The sequence below is a fragment of the Microtus oregoni genome, unplaced genomic scaffold (genome assembly GCF_018167655.1).
Source record: "Microtus oregoni isolate MIOR12 unplaced genomic scaffold, Mior012 000038F_ref0000394, whole genome shotgun sequence".
In the NCBI taxonomy this organism is placed as follows: domain Eukaryota; kingdom Metazoa; phylum Chordata; class Mammalia; order Rodentia; family Cricetidae; genus Microtus; species Microtus oregoni.
Window position 1 is genome coordinate 1959102 of NW_024543097.1, and position 25737 is coordinate 1984838.

A 25737-nucleotide genomic window follows, 5' to 3' on the forward strand; every position below is an offset into this window, starting at 1 on the left:
TGTTCTTGAATTCTCAGTATTCCTCATTGTCCGCTATGTTCAGCTAGTCCGGATTTATCCCATGCTTTTTCAGACCTAGGCCAGCTGGCCTTGGTGAGGTCCCAATAGAACATCCCCATTGTCTTAGTGTGTGGGTGCACCCCTCGTGGTCCTGAGTTCCTTGCTCGTGCTCCTTCTACAAGCACCTTCATGTTTGTCTTTCAACAGAACAAAATCTGAGAATGCTGCCAGCCTTTGGTACCCCCAAACTGAGATGAGAGCTAAGGCTCCAGCAGCCAAGACACATTGTTCTTATCATTCAAGCTTACAATCCATGTCTAAAAGTCTCTAATGCCTCCACGCCAGGAGCCAGTGTGAATGAACGAGATAGGCTGGGGTTAAGAAACAGGACAGGCATTATTGTATCTTCCAGGAGATGCTGGGCCTGAAGGGGCAAGAGGACGAGCAGAGACTCCAGTGGAGCAGAGTCATATATCTAAACTAGATTCTGCTACATAAAACTGAGGGAAGCTCTGTGCAATGCAATCTTCAGAATTTCAAAGAGAAGTGGGACTGTGAGTGTGTGTGTGTGTGTGTGTGTGTGTGTGTGTGTGTATGTGTGAAAAATTTTCCTTTTTTCTTTAATCTGTGTATGGCTGTGTAAGCTATGTATGAATATGTGACTTCCCCAATAAGGCAGAGACCTAAATTGGCTCCCTGGCGGTCAAATGCCAATATGATTAATTATAATTAGTGCGTATGATGTGGGAGTGATTTCTTTCTAATCTGTTGCTTTCATTGGTTAATTAATAAAGAAACTGCCTAGGCCCATTTGATAGGCCAACCCTTAGGTGGGTGGAGTAAACAGAACAGAATGCTGGGAGAAAGAAGCTGAGTCAAGAGTTGCCATGATTCTCCCACTCCAGACAGATGCAGGTTAAGATTTTTCCTGGTAAGCCAGCTTGTGGTGCTACACAGAATATTAGAAATGGGTTAGATCAATATGTAAGAGCTAGCCAATAAGAGGCTGGAACTAATGGGCCAGGCAGTGTTTAAAAGAATACAGTTTCCATGTAATTATTTCGGGTATAAAGCTAGCTGTGCGGGAGCCAGGGCGGCTGGAACGCAGCCCGCTGCTCTGCTCCACATCACTACATGCGTATGTGAGTATGGACGTAAGAATGTACCATGAAGCACATGTAGAGGTCACAGGATAACCTTGGATATCAGTCTTCACATCCCCCACACCCTCTTTGCTTTTTTATTTTGAGACAAGGCCTCCTTTTTGCTGTTCTCTTCTGCCATGACAGGCTGGTTGGCCAGTGAACTCCAAGGCTTCTCCCGCCTTTGCCTCCCATCTGCCCTAGGAGTTCCTGGATTACAGAAACATAACACCAGGCCCAACTTGTAAGTGTGTGCGTGTGTATGTACATGTGGTGCAAGCATTGTATGGGCAACTCCTACTTTTAAAATGTCATTTCAGAGCTTGGTAGAAGCCATCCCTGTAAGGCTAAACGAAACAGGTCCAATGGCCAAGTTCAATCTTGAGGTACCCCTTGTCTTGCACCTCTGATTTATACCTATGCTCCTGGCCCTGAGTTGAGTTGAACATATAGGCAATTCTTCTTCATGTCCCTTCAAAACATGTCCCTTAATGGCTACTGATTCCATGCTTCTTGACACTGCCGAGATTTCCCAGAGTTCTCCACACACCTTCATGTGTGGACATGATAAATAACTCTTCTAACAACAAAAAGTTAACAAGGCCTTGCACTAATTCAACAGGGTCACCATCTGGGAGCTGTCAGTGCCGTAAACACTGAGGCTTCATAGAAGACACTGACTCTTTCTAAACTAATCAGTGCGGCCAGTCAAGATTTGCAGCAGAGATTCGAGAATGAGACATCCATTTCACAACAATAACAAAAACAGTGAGGACGAAAACCGTACAGTCATAATAACAAGGGGCCTAAAAGCAAACTGTGACTTCCCTAATAAGGCAGAGACCCAAGTTGGCTCCCTGGCGGTCAAGCGCCAATACAATTAATCAGTCTGTTTCCAGTTTTCTCACGACAGCAATATTAACAGTTTGCTTTACTCTGTTTATATGGTGCTGACAGGTCTTCGGCATGTTGGGCCTACTTGCTGGTGATTAATGACCACTCTCATTCTGAAGTAAAACCAGGGAGGAAGAGAATGCCTCTTATGACCAGTTAGGCCCAGAAGCCTCCCTCCGCTGTCTTGTTGGTGTTTCCCTGCCCTGAGATGCTCTGTCTTCTGCTCAGAAAGAACCCTAAAATGCACATCATGAGAGTGAGCTTGGCATGCATCTCGAAAGGGATGGTTGGCTCATTTTGTTCCTAAAAATCTCATTTCTGTAGACAGAAATGAAAGAGCAGGTGTGAAATGGTTCTGGAAATGAGAATTTTAGCTTATTAAGTAGGTAACAATCCCCTCTCATATTTACAGCTATATTTACAGACAAAGAAGCAGCAGAGTTGAAATTATTCCTGACTGCTGTAGGAAGCATTGTTAGAGGAAGTCTGAGAGATTATTGCATTAAACAGTCATAGTTACTGAACTATGAGGTCAAAAGAGTTGAAATAATATAAGAGGACCCACCGTGTCCAAATACTTCCCCTTATAAAAGGAAAGCTGTATGAGTACTACTCATCACTAATGTACTGATCTTTTTTCTTTACTTTGTGCGCATGCGTGTTTGTGTACACACATGCTTGTGCCACGGGATGCATGTGCAAGCCTAAGGATCTTTCCTTTACCACGTGGGTTCTGGGGATTGAACTCAGGTCATCAGACTTGGAAGCAAGTGCCTTTACCCACTTGATCACCCTTCGTTTTCTGTTTGTTTGTTTAGACAGGGTCTTCAACACAGCCCTGGCTGAACTCACCATCTCGATGTAGCACAGAATGGCTTTGACTACTCTTCCTGCCCCAGCGTCATAAATGTAGGATCACAAGTATGTGCCACCACACCCAGTCACCAAACATTATTTTATTTATTTTTACTGCACTTTATATTATTGTGACAGGATCTCTAGTAGCCCAGACCAGCCTTGAATATACTATATAGCCAAGATAACCTCGAACTCCTGATCCTCTTACTTCTAATACCTAAGTCCAGGGATTCAGGTATGCACTATCCCCAACATTGTCTTATCAGTACCTAAGTGTAGGGGACTTAACAACATGAAAATTAAACAAAACAGAATGCTTTTTGTGAGGTTTGCTAGGAAACACTATCTCAGTGCTTGCTCTCAGAGTTGATCTGCCACACTCAGACCCTGGCAGCTTTCAAGCCTACTTCCCTGCGTGCATGCTTTCCTACCCATACAGCAACAGAACTGATCAGTCAGGCAGACAGGCAGAGAGGACCTCAGGAGTCTTCTCAGTGGAACACTAAGGTTAGATGCAAGAACAATCTGATATGAAAGCGCTGTTAGCAACAATAATCCTGTATACTGAGCGCCTACCATGCACCAGCACTGCTGGAAATGCTTCGGTTATGCAAACGTGCTTCCTTCCCACAACTGTGACTGTACTGAGGAAAACAATACTCTTTGTTCCAAGTACAGACTATGAGAGAAAGTTGAACAACATACTTGGCTACATCTGGGCAGACTCTGACCCCATATGTAACTTTAATAATGCACCTAATGTAAAGGTTTGACTAGAGAGGGGAGAAGTGATATTAGCTAGACTAGTTATAAAGGTCTTGCAACCATTCTGGGAGAGGATAATTTAGCAGTTATCTCAGAAGCTGAAGTAGACATTTTTTAATGTAGCAAAATTGGACTTTATCAAGAAAAGGTTTCAAAAATAGACGTAAGCAGAAAAGGGGAGGAAGGAGAAAGACTTACCTAAGTGAACTATACTATATACCCTAGAGTAGCCTGACCTTCCAGAGAGAGCTGCCCGACTAAATATTCTGACTCCTTGGATCAGTTATTTCTCTAATGTATTCATTCAAACTCTGTAGGTCTGGATGGATGGGTTGGTTAGACATCTTGATAAGAGATCAATAGGGAAACAAGAAAAACTAATTGTAAGATCTCTTCCTTACACTTAGTAGATGACTGGTCTCACTCACTGTTCAGTGTCTCAAGTGACATTTAATACCCATCTGTGCTTCTCTTCCTTCCCAGCCGGTCCGTCTAGCCACTCGGAACTATACGTGTTGCTTTATGTAACGGCTGTGAGCAAGCCCAGAAGAAATAAATGAGTGGAAAGGAAAGGAGGGTTGCTGTCTTCATTCTCATGGTTTGGGAATAGCTTCTCAAGGCCTTTTTCCTAAACCCGCACCTCTCCCTTGGTGGTCTGGCTATAAGGCATAGCACCCTGTGGCAAACCACTGGACTGCTGGAGTGGAGGCTATCAGTCATCCATAAGAGAAGGAGCCTTTTATTTAATTTGCAAATGCATGCCCTATTTGGGCTACTTCAACCAAAGCTAAACATTATACTGGAAAGGTATCTAGTAGGATTCCCATGTGCATGTTCATTATCATCCACAAATACAGCCGCAAGAAACATAAGCTCTGAGCAAAGCCAAAAAGTACTGAGGTATCAAATAAGAATATTTTGAGGACTAAAAAAAAAAAAAAATCTTGATTCTAATTCAGTTGCTAAATGAATTGAAGACAGAGAATTCTACTGTCTTCCAAAGCAAGTCCTGAGACTTTTTCTTTTAGGTATATTTATATTTATTTCATGAGTATGGGTGTTTTGTCTACATACATGTTCAAAGCTTTTAAAATTAAGATCTGTCTAGATTATATGAAAATAAGTAATGTGGGCTGTCCGTCCATATATGCTTTGCTTTTCCTGGTTGATGAATAAAGCTGTTTGGGCCAGTGGTTGAGCAGAGTAAAGCCAAGCAGGAAATCAGAACACAAATACAGAAGAGAGTAGGCGGAGTCAGGGAGATGCCATGTAGCCACTGAAGAAGACAGACACCAGATGGAACCTTACCTGTTCCACAGCCAAACGGCAATACACAGATTAATAGAAATGAGTTAATTTAAAATGTAAGAGTTACTTATTAGTTTCTGTGTGATTGTTTTGGGTCTGGGAAGCCAGGAAATAAATGAGCAGCCTCCATCTACAAGTAAGTGTCTATTATTTTCTGGAAAACAGCTATGTAACTGAATGAGCAGTGTCTCGCTCCATGGCGGCTGCCTTCACGTTATTATATCATAAGAGCTCATCTGGAGAGCATGCCCCTTTCACTGTCTACACTGAGTTCTTTCTGGAATGTCTTCTTCAGGACTATGGTCCTGTCAGTTTCTTTGGATCTAGTTGAATCTCAAATTGCAAACCTATCATTTTGATTCTTCCCAAAGACTACCAAAAACATTTACTATGACTAATGTATGTGGCTTATCATCTCTATGAAAACGAAAACAATCAAAAGGTATTTTAATGACTTATGCATGACACCAACAATTATGTCAAGTATAAACTGGTTCATATTTGGCAAGGGTGAGAGTTTAAATGCTCATAAAATACAACTGTAAAAGAAGAGATTTTATGAGACTAAGCACATTTTAACTTCATTTTAAATATGCAAGTTTGGCTTGGCCTTGTGTGTTCTATGACCCATGAGCTGACTCAGTTACAGAAAGAAGAGCAGCCCGTACCAAGTGCAAGGTGAAGGGCAGAAGCCTAGGACATGCACTGTAATACCAAGCTTTTCTGCCTACGGCAGTTACAAAGTTTGTATATTTGGTTTTGTACAGAAATATTAAAGGGGCTTTTAGTTGTGAAATATTTCAAACCTGCTCATGCTTACTGACGGTAAGTGGTAATAAAGCCTAGGAAAGCTCTGGGACCGGTCTGTATGACTGTGGAAGCACCCTTACATTAGCATCCTGGCAGGGAAGTTCTACTGCTCTGGGTACTCATTCATGGGTTCAAAGCCTTGAGCTAGGTTGAGAAGTGATGTTCGTTTTAGCTTGGATCAACTGACTGAGGTGCTCCCAGGAGAAAGTGAAATGAGTCGGGCAGGAGGTGGGAGAGGGAGACACTCAGACCCGGGCAAGCAGGATAAACAAGCGGCATGGGCTGGCATCTGTGACTTACCTGCGCCGCAGATCCTCCGCCACTGCGGCCCTGCAACTGAACAAATATGCTCGGAGTGATTTCAGCTGTTGCCGCAGCCGCACCACCGTGGCCAGCGGCTCTGCGTGGAGGTACAGCATGGGATTCTCCTGCTGGATGTCGATCAGCGGCTCTTCATACACATACTCCAGAAACTCCTTGGCCTGCTTGGACACCTGCAAAACAAACGCTGGTCATCAGTGCTGGTGAATCCCCCAGCTTTCCATAGCTGCCTGCTCTGCCCGGGAACCGCACCTTGGTGGCAAGGTAGTAGCGTTTCTGCAGACGTCTAGGTGAAGAGCAGCTTCTCTTTTCACCTTCCAGAAGCTCAGCTGGCAAATGTGGAAGGAATTCATGAACTCAGCTCAACTGTGCTGGTAATCACATGAGCCCATACCTGAGAGCGCACAGAACTACACAGATCCCCCACACCTGTGTCATAGCTCTGCTTTATAAATCCTACTGCAGTCACCTAAGATGTGACCACAGGAGAAAACTAGGTGAAAGGTACTTAAAAATATGTTCAGTTTCCTGTGAATCTGTAATCATTTCGAGCAATGTGGGAAAAGAACTCATAGTTCTTAAAAACTACATAAATATATATGCATGTATATATAGTCTGTGATACTTTAAAAAAGTATTTTCTTAAAACAGAAGAACTACACACATTGTGAAATACTAAAACAAAGAAACTGGTGTTCTCAAGAAAAGAAAAAAAAAGAAGGGGGGAGAATAAAAATTATGAGGAAACCAAACAGCGAAAAAGAAATGGCCCAAAGAGAAGACGCCCTTAGCGGAATCCCCGTGAGTGTGGGCAGACTGCTGCCAACATCCATCCCACCCTATAATCCTTGAATGTTCTTTAAAACAGCATTGTTCTAAGTGGAGGTAAATAGTACACTGGAAATACAGTGGAGCAGAGAGAGAGACCTAACTAACGTGGCAAACTGTCACATGTGTGCAGTGGAGAGAGAGATAACTGATGTGCACACTGTCACATGTGTGCAGTGGAGAGAGAGAAAACTAATGTGCACACTGTCACATGTGTGCAGTGGAGAGAGAGAGAACTAATGTGCACACTGTCACATGTGTGCAGTGGAGAGAGATAACTAATGTGCACACTGTCACATGTGTGCAGTGGAGAGAGATAACTAATGTGCACACTGTCACATGTGTGCAGTGGAGAGAGAGAGAACTAATGTGCACACTGTCACATGTGTGCAGTGGAGAGAGAGAGATAACTAATGTGCACACTGTCACATGTGTGCAGTGGAGTGAGATAACTAATGTGCACACTGTCACATGTGTGCAGTGGAGAGAGAGATAACTAATGTGCACACTGTCACATGTGTGCAGTGGAGAGAGATAACTAATGTGCACACTGTCACATGTGTGCAGTGGAGAGAGATAACTAATGTGCACACTGTCACATGTGTGCAGTGGAGAGAGAGATAACTAATGTGCACACTGTCACATGTGTGCAGTAGAGAGAGAGATAACTAATGTGCACACTGTCACATGTGTGCAGTGGAGAGAGATAACTAATGTGCACACTGTCACATGTGTGCAGTGGAGAGAGAGAGAACTAATGTGCACACTGTCACATGTGTGCAGTAGAGAGAGAGATAACTAATGTGCACACTGTCACATGTGTGCAGTGGAGAGAGATAACTAATGTGCACACTGTCACATGTGTGCAGTGGAGAGAGAGAGAACTAATGTGCACACTGTCACATGTGTGCAGTGGAGAGAGATAACTAATGTTGCATACTTTCACATGTGGGTAACTGGACTCTCCAAACCAGTCTGCTGACACTCGGGTGGGAACTGCTGGTGATACACAGAGTAGGCTGAGCCTTTGCTCATGGAAGGTAAACCTCTCCAGAAGTTCCCACTAACCCTCTCCAGAAGCAAGGCTAGGACTGAGCACTAAAATAAGCAACTCTGTTCATTTAAAAGAGAACTGACAATTCATTAGGCTTTACAGTTCACAGCAGCAGCTCACATGCAATCTGCCATCAGTAGAGCCACGGGGCTCACGGGAGGCTTAACGCAGAGGACTCGGCTCTCCTGGGAACAGGAGCTTCGGCCTGGTGAGGCACGTTGCACTGGATCTAGCTCTGGAATTACAGGTGGAAACACAGACGGACAGAGCAGGGAAGCACAAGGAGGACAACACAAAATCACCAGGTCCCCAGTGTACAATATGGAAGTGTGATTCCCAGACGTGAGGCTGTAAAACACTAATTAAACATATGCTACTCACACACAAACACGAGGTTCAGCATCACCACCTTCTTAAAGTGGAAAGCTCACAACTAAGTTTATATTTCCTACAGGGCTAGAAAAGTGCACTACGTGTGTGTGTGTGTGTGTGTGTGTGTGTGTGTGTGTGTGTGTGTGTGTGTGTTTCTAAGTGATTATTTATAAGATATACAGTCTGACCCCATGAGATCCTGCAGAGAGTGGCAAAGTTAAGGATCTTAATAGACTGAAAATCCAGGTTACAAAACAGCCCCCAGAATCAGTCAAGAGCTTTAACTGATTTACCAGGTCAGGAACAACAAGGTACCACAGTGTAGGGGCCTCCACTCTCTCAGCTGTGAGGCAAAGACAGCACAGCAGGCCAGGCCTTCAATGACAACAAAGCAGCCCCGCCTGCCCCCAGGCACCTCCCAGCCCCAGCTCTGTGCAGAAAGACAAAACTGAGTTGTATTGACTGTGTTTAAATATCTGCGGCACTTAAATATCATCAAATGAGGAAAATGCCTGCCGGTGTTCAGGGAAGTGAAGGACAATCCACTTGAAACTGCTGCTAGAAAATGATGTATTGTACAATTCAATTAGTCTTTCTGGGTATAGAGAAGACTGTTTATACCGAGCCAGGGCCCCGCTGTGTCAGGTTAACAATGCTACCTTTTAGTAGGAACAGAAGGACAAAGGGCACTGGACAGTCTCCAGGCTTTAGGCTTCTCTCTTCAGGTGCTACTTAAGCCCAAAAGCAAAAGCGGGGAAATCTCTTATAGAGACAGTAAAAGCAGGGGGATGAACAGGACAGCAGCTACTGATAGCAGTGTTCATAAACTGAAATGACAAAAGAAGAGAAACAGAGCTGGCTTCCGAGCCGTCCACGGAGCTGCCTCCTAGTTATTAACTAGCCTTCCTCCCATGGAGGGCATCTGACAGTGGCTGCCTGGCTGTGTGAACCCATCTCCGTGGCTGCAGCCATTTTTGGCGACAAGGCTGAGCTTATGGTCTAGGTCTTCAGAGTCCAGATTCCACTGATTCCACTCCATTCACAAAAACTGGTGAGGTAGTTTTTAGGAAAATTTGCAATTTGGTACGAAATAAATGCTAGTTTTGCAAAACAGAGCTTTATAATTAATCCCTGTATGATTCCTTGAGCTTTCAAAGTTTTCCTCCTTATATTAGCAAGATGATTTAACACTCAAGCTCCACTATCATTAAAAAGCATTTTCCAAAAAGGAAGACTTTGAAATGAATTTTAGCCTAAGGAAGAAAGTATGCTCTTGCTAACCTACGGAAGAAGCCAATGGCATTCTTAGGTGAGAGTTCTTTCTTGTTAGTCTACACATGACACAAATCACATGGTAACACCAGGCATGTCCCAACAAATAGCTGAGCTACTATGCTTCAGGCAAGCCAAATTATGAAAGGCAAAAATGCCAAAGTGATGTGGGACGTCAGATGATGTGGGAAGTCCTTCTATATATGTGTTGCTCTTATTGGTAAATGAATAAAGGTTTTCTTTGGACTATGGCAGGGCAGAAAGTAACTAGGCTGGAAGAGACATAGAGAGAGTAGACAGAGTCAAGGAGATGCCATGTAGCTGCTGAAGGAACTTTACCTGGTAAGCCACAGCCTCGAAGCTAAACACAGAATAAAAGAAATGGGTTAATTGAAGATATAAGAGTTAGCTAGGAAAATGCCTGAACTATTGGTCAAACAGGGTTGGAATATATTTATAGTTTCTGTGTGATTATCTGGATCTGGGCAGCAGGGAAATGAAAGAGCACTCTCCACCTACAAAATAATACCCACATATTTGGGGCTAACACTCATGGCCGCCACCCACTTCAGGTGTGGATACTTGTACGCCCGCTCGAGGTTAAGAGGAAAGCAGCTGAGAGCATGCCAGCAGTTCCCCACTCCCTGCCTGGGCAACTGGCCTGATCAGGTCTGCTAGGTGTGCACAGGTAGGAGAACAGAAGATTCTCACTGCTATACACAGAGACATTTTCAGGCTGCACGACATGCTGCATGGCAGATTTAGCTTTTGCTCAGAAAAATAATAAAAAGGTTTCTGTGCTGCATGGTGCTCCTGAGAGTTGAGGTGGCTCCCACCCACCAGTCCCGGAGCTGGCAGTAAGTATTCCTCTGCCATGTTGAAGGCTGAGAGAGCCAGGTGGAGCCAGACACCAAAACCAAAGCTTTACTCCTAGCCATATCGCTAAACAGATTAAAGACTTGTGCTCAGAAAAAGATATACAGTGAAGACAGATTCAGATAACAAAAAAAAACCCTCTAAATTGTTTACAGTGTGTTTAAAAATGTACATAGGCTTGGGAGAGAAAAGAAAAAGAATATAGACATGTATAAAAAGAAATCATAGCTTTAAAAATACAACAGAGTCTTTAAAGAGATTATAAAAGTAATATAAAAGAGTACAGACAGACACAAATTAAAGGAGTAAAAGCAATAGAGAAATAAGCCATGTAAAGATGGAAAATACGCAAAGAGTCTGGATTATGCATATTTTTGGGTTTTATTTGTTTTTTTTAATTGCAGAAAGACATTTGATTTTTGGGGCTGCTAAGTTGAACCAACATAAAGGTATCTTGACTTCAAAGTTTAGGTCTAAGGATATGTTGCTTTGGAAAAGAGGTTTTGCTTTTGTTTCCACAGAAGATGAGAACCTGTGGATTCCTTCCAGGCTAATGTGATTTGATAGAACAAGAGCCCCAGAAAGATATCCGTGAACCCTAAAAATACTTTGCCCAACAAACAGCAGGAAGCAGTATGGAGAAAACAACGCCCAAATCCCCAAAATGACTGTATATAAATGTTTGTTTTCATTTAACGAGGGCTATGATATAGAAATGAATACTTTACATCGGTACAGACTTTGGTCTATTGATACAAATTTAAGATCGATTTGTAATACTGTGTATGTGTATTTCTGTTATTGTTTAAGGTATTGTGATTGTGCAGCTCATTTAAAAAGGTAATGTATAATTAAGAAACATAGATTAATAGGTAGTCATAGTCAAACTTGTAGTCATATTAGTTAGGTTTTCTAGATGTACAGAGATTTATTTATATGGATAGGTTTTATTCAAATCTTTCAAAGACCTACAGAATATGGCATTTAAAAGGTTTTGAGACTTCTTAACAGTGAAACATGTCTTCTTCCAGCAGCACCAATTACTTCAGAGAGGTTGATGAGCATTGAAGAAACTTGTTATGGAATTTGCCTTCAATGTGACAAGGCTATTGAAGGCCATTTGGGCAAGAAACTGCTCTTGCCTGAACTGTTTGATGGTATGCTGTGTGAGCTGGACATGCAGGAACCACAGAAAAATGACTGCTGAACTTGCCAAAAGGTCAGACAATCCTTCAGAGTTCCTGCTTCATGAAAGAGTCTGCCAGACATTCTGCAGGACATAGAAGAAAGCAACTGATAAACTTTGCCATTACAAGGCAGAACAGATCTTCAAATTTCCTGCTTCACTGAAAAGTCTGCCAGACATTATGGCCTGTAGGCTGAAGACAGGTGCCCCAATGTTACCAAAGAACTTTGGGTGACTGTACAGACAGCAAGATGTCACTGTCAATTCTAGAACTTTGGAAATTGCTTACAATGCACTTCCTGTTTACTTAGGTAATATATCCTTCTGGGGTCTTTGATGAGTTGAAGACTAGATAGTAATAATTATAGTTTTTCCTTAGTTATGATAAAAAATAAATTAGATGTGAAATTTTCCAGAACAAAAGACTAAATATTATAAGTGTAATTCTTGCTTGATATCTGTTTTGTTATATGTAATTTTACTATATTAAAGTTAAAACATTACTTTTTATTTAGACAGAAAAGGGGAGATGATGTGGGATGTTTTTCTGTATCTGTGTTTCTCTTATTGCTTAATGAATAAAGCTGCTTTGGCCTTTGGCAGGGCAGAATATAGCCAGGCTGGAAGAGATACAGAGTGAGTAGGAGGAGTCAAGGAGACGCCATGTAGCTGCCCAAGGAGACAGATACTGGAAACTCACCTGGTAAGCCACAGCCTCATGACAATATACAGAATAATCGAAATGAGTTAATTCTTAGATATAAAAGTTAGCTAGAAAAACGTCTGGACTATTGGTCAAACAGTGCTGTAATTAATATAGTTTCTATGTGATTATTTGGGTCTGGGTGGCAGGGAAATGAAAGAACAGTTTCTGCCAACACCAAAGTGCTTCTAAAAATTTTTATTCATTATTATTATGTAAATGTGTGTGTGTATGACTGCCAGGGTGTGTCAACATTTACACACCATGTTTTGCCTGTGAAGGTTAGAAGACAACTTTCAGAACTGGATTCTCTCCTTTCAATGTTGGTTCTGGGGCTTATACTACGTACTAGCCTAGACTAGCCTAAAGCACTGGGATTAGAGATATACCCCACTATGCCAGAATGGTTTATGCCAGAGGAACTCCATGCCAAACTGTGCTTGTGTTTCAATGTGCGAGTTGATTCTGTCTTCACAGTACTGCAGTCTACACGAATTATGAGGAAAGAAGCGCAGTTAGAACATATGCCCTCCTCACAGTAAGAACACTGAAGTTAGTTCTAAACCAATGACGACCAAGTCTGTGGTTACACACACACATTTACAAATGAGCAATGTGATCTGAACACTAAGTGCAATCATTGGAGAAGTGAGCACAGCACATGTTTTGTCTGCATAATCCTGGAGAGGTTTCTGGAATAGTGTTCTGGCATGTTCACACACAGAACAGCGCTGGGTAAGGAAGTGGTGGGCAGAGGGGATAAATAGTGAACACAGATGCAATGTGAAATGGAGCAGTGGGGACTAGGGCTCCGCTATTGCTACAGGAGGAGGAGGCTGAAAAAAAAAAAACACACACACAGGAGGACATGATTTTAGTAGAACAAGTCAGTTTTTCTAAACCTGTGTTCCCCCAGTTACCAGTCCCACAAAAGAGATTTTTTTCAAGTGTTGGGAACAAAAACAGGCTGCATAGTACTTTCCTTTCTCATATTCAAACTCTGAGATACTTGAGAGTAAAGAAAATCTGCTTAGGTTGGGTTAGAATGTAGCTCAGTAGTGATGACAAGGAGGAGGAAGAGAATGGGAGGAAGGGGAGGAAGGGAAAGAGGATCACTGTGGAATATTCCTTTACACTGTGTGAATATTTGTCGCTGTGATTGGTTTAATAAAGACGCTAAACGGCCAACAGTGGACAGGATAATGTCAGAAGGAGAGCCACACAGAGAACGCTGGGAAGAAGAAGAGTAGAGTCAGAGGAGCAGCGAGCAGATGCAGAGAGAAGCTGGACGGACATGCCGTACTAAGAAAAGGTACAAAGCCTACTGGCAAAGTGTAGATAAAAGTCCAGGGTCATTGGAAATGTAAGAGTTAGCAGGTAACAACCTGCGCTATCAGCTGAGCATTTTGAAGTAATATTAAACCTCTGTGTGGTTACTGGGGAGCAGCCTGAGGGACACAAACTTCCACCTACAAATGGCACCCACACATTCGGCACCTACATCCACATAAAACCTGAGAGCTTGGGAAAGGCTCTAGATCACCTGTTTATCCTATCTACTTCTCAAATCTATTTGAGTATAGACAGGACAGTTTTGTTTATTCCAGCCCTGCCGAGGGCAGAAAAATGGGAGAAAGGCTAATCTATGCCCCATTCCCTCAACTGGAAGCAGAACATCCTCCTCTAACTTCGCTGTCCCTTCTTACTGAGCTGTAAACTCATTAGCTCTTTCTGATCCTCACCAAGATGGTCTGGTGGTGGCCTTCCAATAGAGCCCACTAACATGTGCTGAACATGGAAGTATTTCAGAGTCTACTTGGAAAAACAGTGAATTAACCCATTTCATGTTTTTAATCAAGTCCAGGGACCCCAAATAGCTTATTTACGGTCATGGCATGGCACAGTAGAGCCAGAACTCAGAACTCTGGACACCTTGCTCTGTGTCCAGGGGTCTGCAGTCACAGTCACTTTGTTTTGAAGAAGTCTGTCACAACTATCTGCTCACTGCTCCCTGCCCCTCCCCCATCCTTTCAGGAAGGCTGAAAACAGAGACTAGAAGGCACATAGGCAGCACTGCATGTAGGCTTACATGGAGCTGGGCTCTATATCAATGATGAGCAGCAGAAATATTTCATTTCCAAAGTCATTTTTGCATTTATGTATTTGTTTAATGTCTTGCCCCCTCCACTGAAATAAAAGTATTCAGGAGGGCAGGAATTACATTCCCTTTGAGCTACTTCAGACACACTTTGAACAGCTTGGTTTTATTTCTAAGTTCATAACACATCTACAGTCAGTAATGAACAAAGGGGGAGGCAGCTGGTGGCAAGAGAGCTGGCGCTGGATGCCTCTCGGGATGGAGAGACAGGCTTGAGTAACACGGAAACCCCCTAGCTAAGAGGAATGTGAGTATTCAGGCCAGGACACACAAGCTATGGGGAAATGGTGAGAAAGTTGAGTATTTCGGTTGTGTCTGGCCGGTTTGAATGGGGGCAGGGAGGTACTTTTAAAGACAATTTCATTAGAAAATGGCTACAGAATTTAAGGAAAGGGTTTAACTCCTTCTCAGTCATGGAGCCCAGTTGAGTTTGTAGCACAGACACCAGAAATGGATGCAGTTTTGCTCGTGGAAGTAATTAGGATTATTAATACTCCAGAGGGCAGCCAGGAAATGCTTGAGATGACAGTTTCATTCTGTTCTGCAAATCCATTTTTTTTCAATGGGTAGCCAAGCAGTCACGTACTGCTAAGAGCAGTAGGCAGATTTAACAGAATGATGTCTGGATTGAGAAACTGATAGGTCTAAATTGATTCTCACAATTAGAAGCATTAAGTTAATTCCTGGTATCTGAGCAAAGACAGACAGATGCTGGACTAAATGGAATATAGTTCCTCAATGCCAGTGACAGATGATGCAGATAACATCAGCTGGCTGTGTTCCTACATTAAAGCTGTCCCTGGTCCACTGAAAATGTGGGAAGCAGAGGTCTGACTCCCCACGTGCAGCATGAATGAAGTGAGTGTCCCTAATAAACATCTTCAATGACCTCAGCGCAGACCACCACAACATGGCCCATCTTACAGAGAGATCCGAGGCTTCAGCACCAGCTAGAATGGTGGTTTCTGAAGTCTTCAAAACTCTCTGTGAACAGTCACGCCTGCCTTGGCCACTTGCTGCCCGCGCCTCCTGTTTGCTTTTGCTCCACTGACTGATGTGTGCTCTGCTGGCAGGTGTCACCGGCCCCAGCTCTCGGCAGACCATGGGGCTGGGGCTATGTCGCTCACTCACTTGCTGTTAGATGTCAAAGTTCTACTCCAAGCATAGTAATCTAAAGTGAATTCAACCAGTCTGCCTCCCTAAATATGTTTTTATCTCATACACACACAAATATTTATAGTCTATATTGGGAGTGTCAAGTACAAGATCACAAGGAGTTCATGATAACTGTCTAGGAAGGGAAGGAAGGAATTAGGGGAGAAATAAGATCCAAATCGGATTTTAGGATTTGCTATGTCTGGGTGAGAGCAAGAGGAGTCAAGAGATGTGAAAAAGACTGGCAGGACAGGGATCAAAAAGGTAGAAATGATTTTAATGAAGAGACAAGTGGGGATGGATGTGGATGAAGAAGCCAGAAAGGTGGACAGGGGTTAGAGCTCACAGGGGAACCAACTGTACCTACTCTGCAGACAACATGGTCAAGTCCGGGACTAGAACTCACAGGGGAACCAACTGTACCTACTCTGCAGACAACACGGGGAAGTCTGGGGCTAGAGATCACAATGGGAACCAACTGTATCTACTCTGCAGACAACACGGGGAAGTCTGGCCCTAACTGAGCACTTACATTGCATTGACACTGTGCTAGGGGCTTATGTGACTAATTTAAGAAAACAGCAGCCTTATTGCCTAAGTGCTATTATTATCTCTATTGTAAGATAAAAAAATAAAAAAACTAAGCTAAAGACTGAGTAAGAAATTCATCTGAGGTAACAATGGGACCCAGGGAAGTAAGCAGCGAAGGCAAGAGGCTGTTAGAAGGCTGCCAACTCCTGCCGTGTGATGGCTGCTGAGGCCATGAGTGTAGTGGGGCTGAGAGCGTGACCTCATGCTACAATTAAGTCTTGGTTCTTGTGTGGCCAGGACACATGCAGTAGAGGGAATAATCAGGATGGTGGCTAATCATAGGTGGCTATGTCTGGCAGTGGAGATCTTTTCCCATTCAGTAGGCTGCGTTTTATCTTGTTGACTATCCACATGACTATGAATATCTGCATCTGTAACTGTAGGGAGCACACACTTGGTGTGTTGAGTTTGAGGCGCCTAAGGGATAGGCTTTACTTTCACTCAGCAGCCCCTCCTGCTTCCCAGCTGTGTGCCATGGGCTGTGCTAAGCCACATCTCCTGAGCCCTCTGTTACAGAGAAAACATGCAACAAGCAATCAATTCCATAAATGTGGTGTGATGAGAACAATAACTCGCATCCAGTAAGTACTTATCACACCATTTCCTATATTTCCAGTTGAGAGCCTGGTCTTTAAAGGCTAAGCCATTTCTCTAGCCCTTATCATACCATTTCTGGTGCTTTTCTTTTGAAACTTAAAAATTTAATTATGTATTTGTGTGTGTATGTAAGAATGAAGTTTCTGCAAAGTCAAGGACATGGTCAACAAGATAAAATGGCAGCCTACTCAATGGGAAAAGATCTTTACCAACCCACATCAGACAGAGGACTGATCTCCAAAAAATCCAAAGAACTCAAGAAATTCGTCATCAAAAGAACAAATAATCCAATAAAAAATGGGGTACAGACCTAAACAGAGAACTCTCAACAGATGAATCTAAAATGGCTGAGAGACACTTAGGAAATGCTCAACATCCTTAGCCATCAGAGAACTGCAAATCAAAACAACTCTGAGATTCCATCTTACACCTGTAAGAATGGCCAAGATCAAAAACACTGATGACAACTTATGCTGGAGAGGATGTGGGGTAAAGGGAACACTCCTGCATTGCTGGTGGGAATGTAAGCTGGTCCAGCCCCTTTGGATGTCAGTGTGGCGACTTCTCAGAAAATTAGGAAACAACCTTCCTCAAGATCCAGCAATACCATTTTTGGGTAAATACCCAAAGGATGTTCAATCGTACCACAAGGACATGTGTTCAACCATGTTCATAGCAGTATTGTTTGTATCAGCCAGAACCTGGAAAAAAACCTAGATGCCCTGAACTAAAGAATGGACAAATAAAATGTGCTACATTTATACAATGGAGCAGTACTCAGCGCTAAAATATGACTTCTTGAAATTTGCAGACAAATAAATGGGTCTAGAAAAAAAACCATATTGAGTGAGGAAACTCAGACCCAGAAAGACAAAATATAATATGTACTCACTCATAAGTGGATATTAGACATAAAGCAAAGTATAACCAGCCTACACAGTCCACAGCCCCAGAGAAGCCAGGAAACAAGGAGGACCCTAAGAGAGACAGGCATACATGGATCTCCCTGGGAAGAAGAAAAAGGCAAGATCTCCTGAGTAAATTGGGAGCATGGTGGTCATGGGAGAGGGTAGAATGGGACAGGGGAGGAAGGGAGGGGAGCGGAGAAAAATGTACAGCTCAATAAAACAATAAAAAAACGTGCACATGTGAGTGTGGTGCCTGAGGAGTCCAGAAAAGGGTGCCACATCCCTGGAGCTAGAGTTACAGGGAGTTGTAAGTTGTCTGACTTGGGTGCTGGGAACTGAACTCAGGTCCTCTACAAGAATAGTGTATGCTCTTAACCACTGAGCCATTTATCCAGCCCTCAAACCAGAGGACAGAATCCCTGAGAGTTCAAACGACCAACTTTCTTTCCTAACCTCCTCCATACAACTGTCAACTATGAATGTGTGAGTTACCAAAAGCATGGTGCTTATTTGGCACGCACGGAGTGCTCGCACCATGCTACTTGCTTTACGTATTTTAGCCATTCAGCCAGTGGGTAACTCTTTTGAGGTAATATTGTCCTCATCTTATAAACAAGAAAACTAAAACACCCAGAGTCTAAGTAACTCACCCAGGTCACACATCAGCAAGCAATAAAGCCAAGATCTGAACCAAGGCAGGCTGGGCTCATCTTATATATTAGAAAACTTAGCCTCGGGAAGTTCAAGGAATATGCCTCCCACTAAGCAAACACACAAGAAGGGGCTGAGGTATGCTTTGGACAGAAAAGCATGATGGGGAAAGGAAGAGTGGAGGAGACAACAGGGGCAGAGGAACAACGCTTCTGTAAGGGGAGGGCAGTGAGGACTATGTGGCTACAGAGAAGCCTGCGGGTGAGTTGACAGAATTATTTTCTAATCATCCACTTTTCCCTATTAGCAGGAGGGAGTTTCCAGAGTAACCCACATGGAAACTTAACCCCTGTAAGATCACAGATATTGAAACCAAAAAGGGCTCCCACGAGCTTCCCATACCTCTCAGACTCCTCTTCTCTCACTCCACAGTTCAACCCTGGCCAAGTCCTCTGCTGCCGACAGGACACCATTCTTACTCTCTCACCTTCATTATTCCAGCCTTTCCCTCTCTCCTGGGGAGTTCACAGCAGCATAAAAAAGCCATGCTGTTATCTTTTTTCCATGAAAACAAAAGTCAAACCTAACTTGACCCCGCTTCCCTTTGCTATCCCCTACCTGTCTCTTCCCTTTGAGTGAGCCTTCGCCTATTCTTGTCATTTCTTTCTTTCTTCCAGTTCTATGTTGCGCCCTCTCCACTCAGACCTCTGCTCCTGCCTCTCCATTCAGAGTGCTCTCATTAGGGTCACTAATTACCTCCACATGACTAGAGCCAATGGTCAGCACTCAGGGCTCATCTGATTTGACCTATCAGCATCTGTCACAGTTCATCGGGTAACACTTTCTTCACACGGCTTTTCACCAGCCTGGGCTCCTTCTACCTCACTGCTCGCTCGTTCTGGTCCCCTGACGCTCTTTGTTGCCTCTCTTCTCTCTACACTCTTATGCTGGGATGACCCAACATGTCTTGAGCCTTCCTCTTCCCCTGTTGACTTGCACTTTAACAGCTAACAAATGTGCTATTCACACTCCTTGGATGTCTCTCTTGTCTGCAAGTCATTACTGTGCAAAGCTCTTAGCATATTCCAGCATTTCTCATCTGTTCCCATTCTCTAATACACAAGAGTTCCCCTGAGAGATCTGAGGATGGCTAACTGCACTGTTCCTTCTGTGGGCTTCTTCCAGGATTCCAGCTCAAGGGTTGAACGTGCTTGAATCAGAGCGCTATATCATCACAAGCAACACTTTGGGTCACATATGCCTTCTCCAGAGATCACAGGTATGCTCATGTAGAATCTCAATGTCCCCATTTTCCAATAAAAATCCTGAGAGGCCTCCCACCATATAGAATTCTCTTAGCACCTATAGTTAATTTCCAAGGTCTATAGGTCAAAACTTATACTTGATAGACATATAGATCAAAAAATATACATATATTTTCAAATTAATAAGAACCACAATAAAAAAGCTTTAAAATAGTGAGATGTGTATGATATTAGATAAAATCTGATGGCACAATTGGGCGTGATGGGATGTGTCTGTCAGCCCAACTCTTGGAAGCTGGAGACAGAGGGATTGTTAATTTGGGGTCAGGCTGAACTACAAAGTGAGACCCTGTTTTTTTTTTTGTTTTTGTTTTTGTTCAAGTTTGCCTCAAAGGGATTTGCCTGACATATATGAACACCTGAATCGCCACTGTCAGGCACACCCAAGGCTGGCACCTACCTTATACTTTGAAGTGTCCCAGTTGTGAACTACTCGTGCTGGGATGAGGAAGCTGTCATCCACGTGGCAGCTGCCGCAGTAGTACCACCCGCTGTAATTGCACACCTTGGCCTTGCCATTAGAAAGACCGATAGATCGCTGGCATCCTGTGCAAGGCAAAAGATAGACGATGATTGCTGCTGAACTTTGAACAGCACAGAGCAAGAGATAGACTATGATTGCTGCTGAACTTTGAACAGCACAGAACAAGGCTCCACAGCCCTCACATTAAATGAAGTCTGTAGAAGAGAAGCTGCAGAGAATGCAGGGACCCAAAGGCCTCCTCCTTCCCAGCCTAAAAGTCTAGACCCCACCTCCTGAGAGACAGACACCGTCCTAACTAAGCCCTTGTCTCTGGTCCCCTCGGATTCTATTTCTTCTGCACACAGCTACCAGAGACCAGTTCCTCCACAACTCTACCTTTATTCTCCTATTTTCCTTCTCAGAAACGAGTAATACAACATAATTGTCTGGAAGCTACTAATATAGGTTTGTTTGGCTTACACAACATCTCTGAGGAAAGAGACCCTATTTTACTAATGAAGAAATGAAACCAGACATGGTGGTCCACCCCTGTAGTCGCAGAACTTGAGGCTAAGATTGTGGGCTCAAGGCCAGTCTAGGCTATATGGCAAGTCCCAGAGTTCAAAGCAGCCTGGGCAACTTAGTGAGCCCCTGTCTCAGAGAAACAAAACCAAGAGCTATCACTCTAGTTCAGTTAGTAGCACTTGCCTAGCAAATGAAGCACTGGGCTCAATCCCCAGCACCACGTAAACTGTGGTGCTGTATGTGATATGGTGGCACTTGCATCTGGAGGTACTTCAAAGGCAAAGGGAAGAGGATCAGAAATGAAATGTCATTTTGGCTATATATCAAGTTCGAGGCTAGCCTGGGTGACATGACACCTTGCCCACAAAAATAAAATCAAAACTAAACCAAAACAAAAACCAATAAAAGGAAGAAAGGCAGAGATTGAGAGCGGAAGAAAGGAAGAATTTTGCAATGTTAAATGTGTTATGTGAGATTGTTCTGCAAATAAAAGGTAGGGTTTGGAATTGGTTGTAAGCTTGTCTGGTGGTGACATGATCCCTAAATAGGAGACACAGCATGTTTTTGCTTGAAAAAAAAAAATCAGTGTAAAGACTCTGGCATCTGACTGCCTCCTCTTTGGATATAGAACCTATTTACTCCAGCCCAAGAACTCTTCACATCCTTCCCAGATAAACACAGTCCTCACTGCACCCTCCACAGCAAACACATCAGATTCTCCCCAGTGCCGTAAGCGATTGGGACCTCAATAAATCTTGCATGCCATCAAGGCCACTAGATGGTAGGTGACTCCTTTTTCTCTCTCAGGAGTTGATGATTCTGTGAACACTGTCCAGGGACTGTCAGGCGACCTGGCAGTAATCATGGCCCTGCCCCAAAGAGATCATGCTTCCTTAGGAGGAAGTCCTGTCACAAACATCCTGGAAGCCCCAGCAAGGCTGATGAACGCTATGCAAACAGCATCACTATTCTGAACTGTCTCATGGCTTTCACTTCAGAACCCGTCCATGCGGCATTCCTCACGGTCGGGTGCCAGAACACACAGACTAAAGAGAGCTGACACAGGCTCACGATGTAAAGATGAACTGATTTACTCTTCCAGTGACGGTGACGATGAATAATTTGGCAACCAGTATTATAATCAATTCCATTACTAGGAGCTCAAAAGATTTAATACAATTATTTAATACAAACTGTCTTCCTACAAAGATACACATAAACTCTATGAAAATACTACAAAACCTAACAAGTTTCCATCACAAATAAAATGGCAGTAATAACCATGCCATTTCATTGTGCATCTTCTGCTGGGAGAATTAGATTCTTTTCTTTTTAAAAACAGAGGGGACTGAAAGATCATGAAATGCATATGTTAGTGGTACATTCTAATAACTAGATCTTCCCATAGTTCTTAAAATTATTATTCTTTTTTAACTACTGAGTAGCAACAAAATCATCATGAGCCTGTTTTTGAGGCTAGCTGAGGAAAGAGAAACAGTGTGCAGAAGATAAGGACACAGGATCTCCTGTGTGACGGGAGAGATGCTGTCACCACTCTGGGTGGTAGATGCTGGAATGCTGCTTGACTGTGTGACTCATTTGGCATTTAGCACGTGCCTCCTTGAACCGTGGTGCCTTTTTATGACCCTCTCCAGTCAGGCAGACAGTAAACTTCCCAGATTTATTTTTTATCCTCCGCACTTAACACAGAGTTTAACACACAGTAGACAACCAATAAATGTTTGTGTTGAGACATGATAAACTAGCTACCCCCGGCACATGCACACACACATACATATAAAAGACTGTCACTTCCTATAGTTATTCCAAAGTAATTCTTTGAACCTGGCTGCATGCCTCTTCAAACAGCTTGTGTTCGTTCCTATTCTTGTTAAAATATGTTGCCCATTCTAAAGTCCGCACATTAAACGTGTTTACCTGTGATCAGTGGACAGACCCAACTGGGACCTGACACATGCAAGCTCCGAGGATGTCTCTGTTTCTATAATTAGTAGATAGTCAAACTGAATTAACACTGAGATAGAATCGTGGCAGAGCACTGTCCAAGAACGAAGTCACGTGAGAATTTTGAACGCTATGAGAAACTGCAATAAACCAAGACACAACAAGTCTTGTAACTTCAGTTTCTTCAAAACATAGAATGTTTTCATGTTCCCAGGTGTAGTGGATAGGCCTGAGCTGACTTCAGATTATCCATTACAACTGGCTAGTGTTATTTGTTTAAATGCTTCTATGGAAACCATGATCGTGCCATGTCTGCTGGGCCACCATGTACAGCCTGCCCTGTGACTGTACTCTTTACTTGTGTGACTCTGCTTAGCCATCAGCTCTGAATAAAGCTGGTTACTGCATGACGTCAGTCCATCTCACTTATGGGCTCCACACTCTAGGAGTGTCGCTAGAGCAGGAAACCCAACAGAACCCAGTCCTTCCCAATAGGTCAGAGGTGACTGTGATCTCGTGACATTCAGTCAGGAACATCACTGTAGTGCAAACTACCATCCAAAACACTGAAAAACAAGGTCAGTTTGGCTCTTCAGTTGCTTGAATTTGGTATATAATTAATATCAGTAGGCATCTCCTGAATACTAATAAGTACTAAAGGAGTTACCAGTCTGTAATTTTAATGACTTTACTATAATGTTCTATAACATATATAAGCAACATTTAAAAATACAAATATGTATAGAAAGCATATAAACTAGCAATGTGTAATGTTTCACTGGGTGGTGGAGGCACACGCTTTTAATCCCAGCATTTGGGATGTAGAGGCAAGTGATCTCTCTGAGTTTGAGGCCAGCTTAGTTTACAGAGCAAGTTCCAGAGCAGTCAGGACTACAACAGAGAAATCCTGTCGCAAAAGAGAAAGTTTCCACTAGGCACACTGATCTTAAGCGGGTGTTCAACTACATGTACCACTGAGACACACTAAACACGTTCAGACTGTGCACAGTTTTCTGGGCTTATAAAAGGAGAGGAGGAAGGATGGGAGAACACAGCGATGCTCTTCAGGGTTTAGTTTAAACATGGGCAACACTGTGAGGACCTCTGGTCCTTGGGTGTCTTCCTGCTCTGTGTGGAACCAGTACCCAGTCAGTCCATAAGTCACTTTGAACAGGTCTGCATGCCTAGGATGACTCCCACATGGGAAATACAGAGACGTGTTAATCCAGAGCCAGAAGTCTGGCTCACTCTTGTCCAGCGCACACTGTGAACTGACCCAACCAACTCTCTAGGCCTGCTTCCTCAGAATAAAATAAACTGGACAGCTGAGACTGATGGATGGTCAAGTTCAATGAGCATCAAAATCTCCCAGCAATGTTTGTGGCAAATTAAGACCCTCCTCAAGACGATTATGAATCTGTATAATCGGGATAGCAACCAGAAATCTATACTTCTCGTGTACACCTTCTGTTCCTCACCAGGGATTCTAACAGGTAAAGGCTGGGCTGCTCCCCTGGTTTCTCTAAAACCTACCTCCAAGATCCCTCCAGACTCTAAATGACAGTGCAGAAGACGTGCAGATTACTCAGTGAAAACCATAATTTGTTGCATACCTCCAACACTAAATTTCAGTTCTTAGTCAATTTCTGGCCATCAGCTATGGAAAAGTACCTGAGCTCAGTGTATAAGTGTTTATTCCGCACACTGCAGATGGAACTGAGGATCTGCCCACACTCTGCAAGAGCTCCACCACCAGCTACACCCAGAGCATCTCCACTGCTACTGGGAAGCCTCCTATTCAACTGAGAAAGAATTAAAGCCTTTTAGCCCCAGTCCAACACACTTGCCTTTGAAGGAGTACAGTGTAGTTGGGAAGAAGACAAGAGGCTACTGACCTGATATAGAGTCATTGTCTTTCACACAGCACATAGCATCTGTCTCAAGAAGGAAGCCCTGCTCTGTTGATTGGCAGCGAGATTTCCTTCACTATCATACTGTGGGTCATGGACTGAAAGTGTCTGAAGCAATTTTCCACGAAGAGGCACAATCGGGATTTTAATTTATCATTGTGAGGTTTTCAACGGGGGAAAGCGTGCTTTCTTAAAAATGACTGCTAAGAAACTTTTTTTCAAGAGTGCCAAAAGCGGATTCTGAAAAGCAACACTATGGGGAAGAATGGAGCTGCAAAGTAGACAGACAATAATTAATTGAAATAACTAATTAGGCCTTATTTACATATATTTTTATGTACTTTCACACAGATTTTCAACAACATTTCTAAATTCAAGGGCATTTGGAGAGGGGACACTCTACATGTTTGATCAAAGCAAATGCATTCTCCTAGGTTCTTTTTGAAACTTTTCAGAGTGTTCAATTCATAAGAACAAAAAACTACCTCACAAGAGAACTCACTGGCCTTTTTTTTTTTATTGCTTCCCACCCCACTTCACATCTTTAATGAACACATGCTCTGAAGAGCTTAGCTTCCCCTCTGATACACTTTGGAAACAAATGTCACCGTGTAAGCAGAACCCTGCTTGCTGCATGTGTAGCCCTTTCCCAAACGGCCTTTCACTAAGACATCCGATAGAATCTAAGGCTCGCAACAGAATTTTGGCATAATTCTCTACAAAGGACAATCTTTCTTCTCATAAATGCACCTAGTTAGCTTGGCGGGCTGCTGTGTGGTTTTTTGAGGCGAAGGTCTTGAGCCAACAGCCTCCTTGCTTAATAGCTGTCAACCTCTGCAGCCTGGAACCGGGGAACCAAGGGACCCGAGAGGGAAGGACAAGAGCTGAGCCTAGATCCATCCCTAGGTGAGCCTGTCTCACTGTGGAAGTGTTAGCTACTCCAAGTTGCTTTTTATCCCATAACACGAGCTTTCATATACTTCCATGAGGTCAAACTGTATTTTGCTTTTTGGTTGTTGTTGTTATTGATGCTGCTTGTTTCCATTTTGTTTTTTGAGACAGGGTTTCCCTGTGTAACAGCCCTGGCTGTCTTGGAACTC

General features: G+C 43.2%; 1 protein-coding gene across 1 annotated transcript in view; it reads right to left on the minus strand.

Moving 5' to 3' along the window:
• Window positions 1–25737, minus strand: part of Plekhm3 (pleckstrin homology domain containing M3) — a 161554-nt gene that overhangs the window by 75911 nt on the left and 59906 nt on the right. Inside the window, exons 4-5 of the mRNA XM_041631814.1 lie at window positions 20175–20320; window positions 6078–6271 (exon numbers count right to left, since the gene is read on the minus strand). Of these exons, the coding sequence (XP_041487748.1) occupies window positions 6078–6271; window positions 20175–20320 (340 nt within the window). The remainder of the gene's footprint in view (window positions 1–6077; window positions 6272–20174; window positions 20321–25737) is intronic.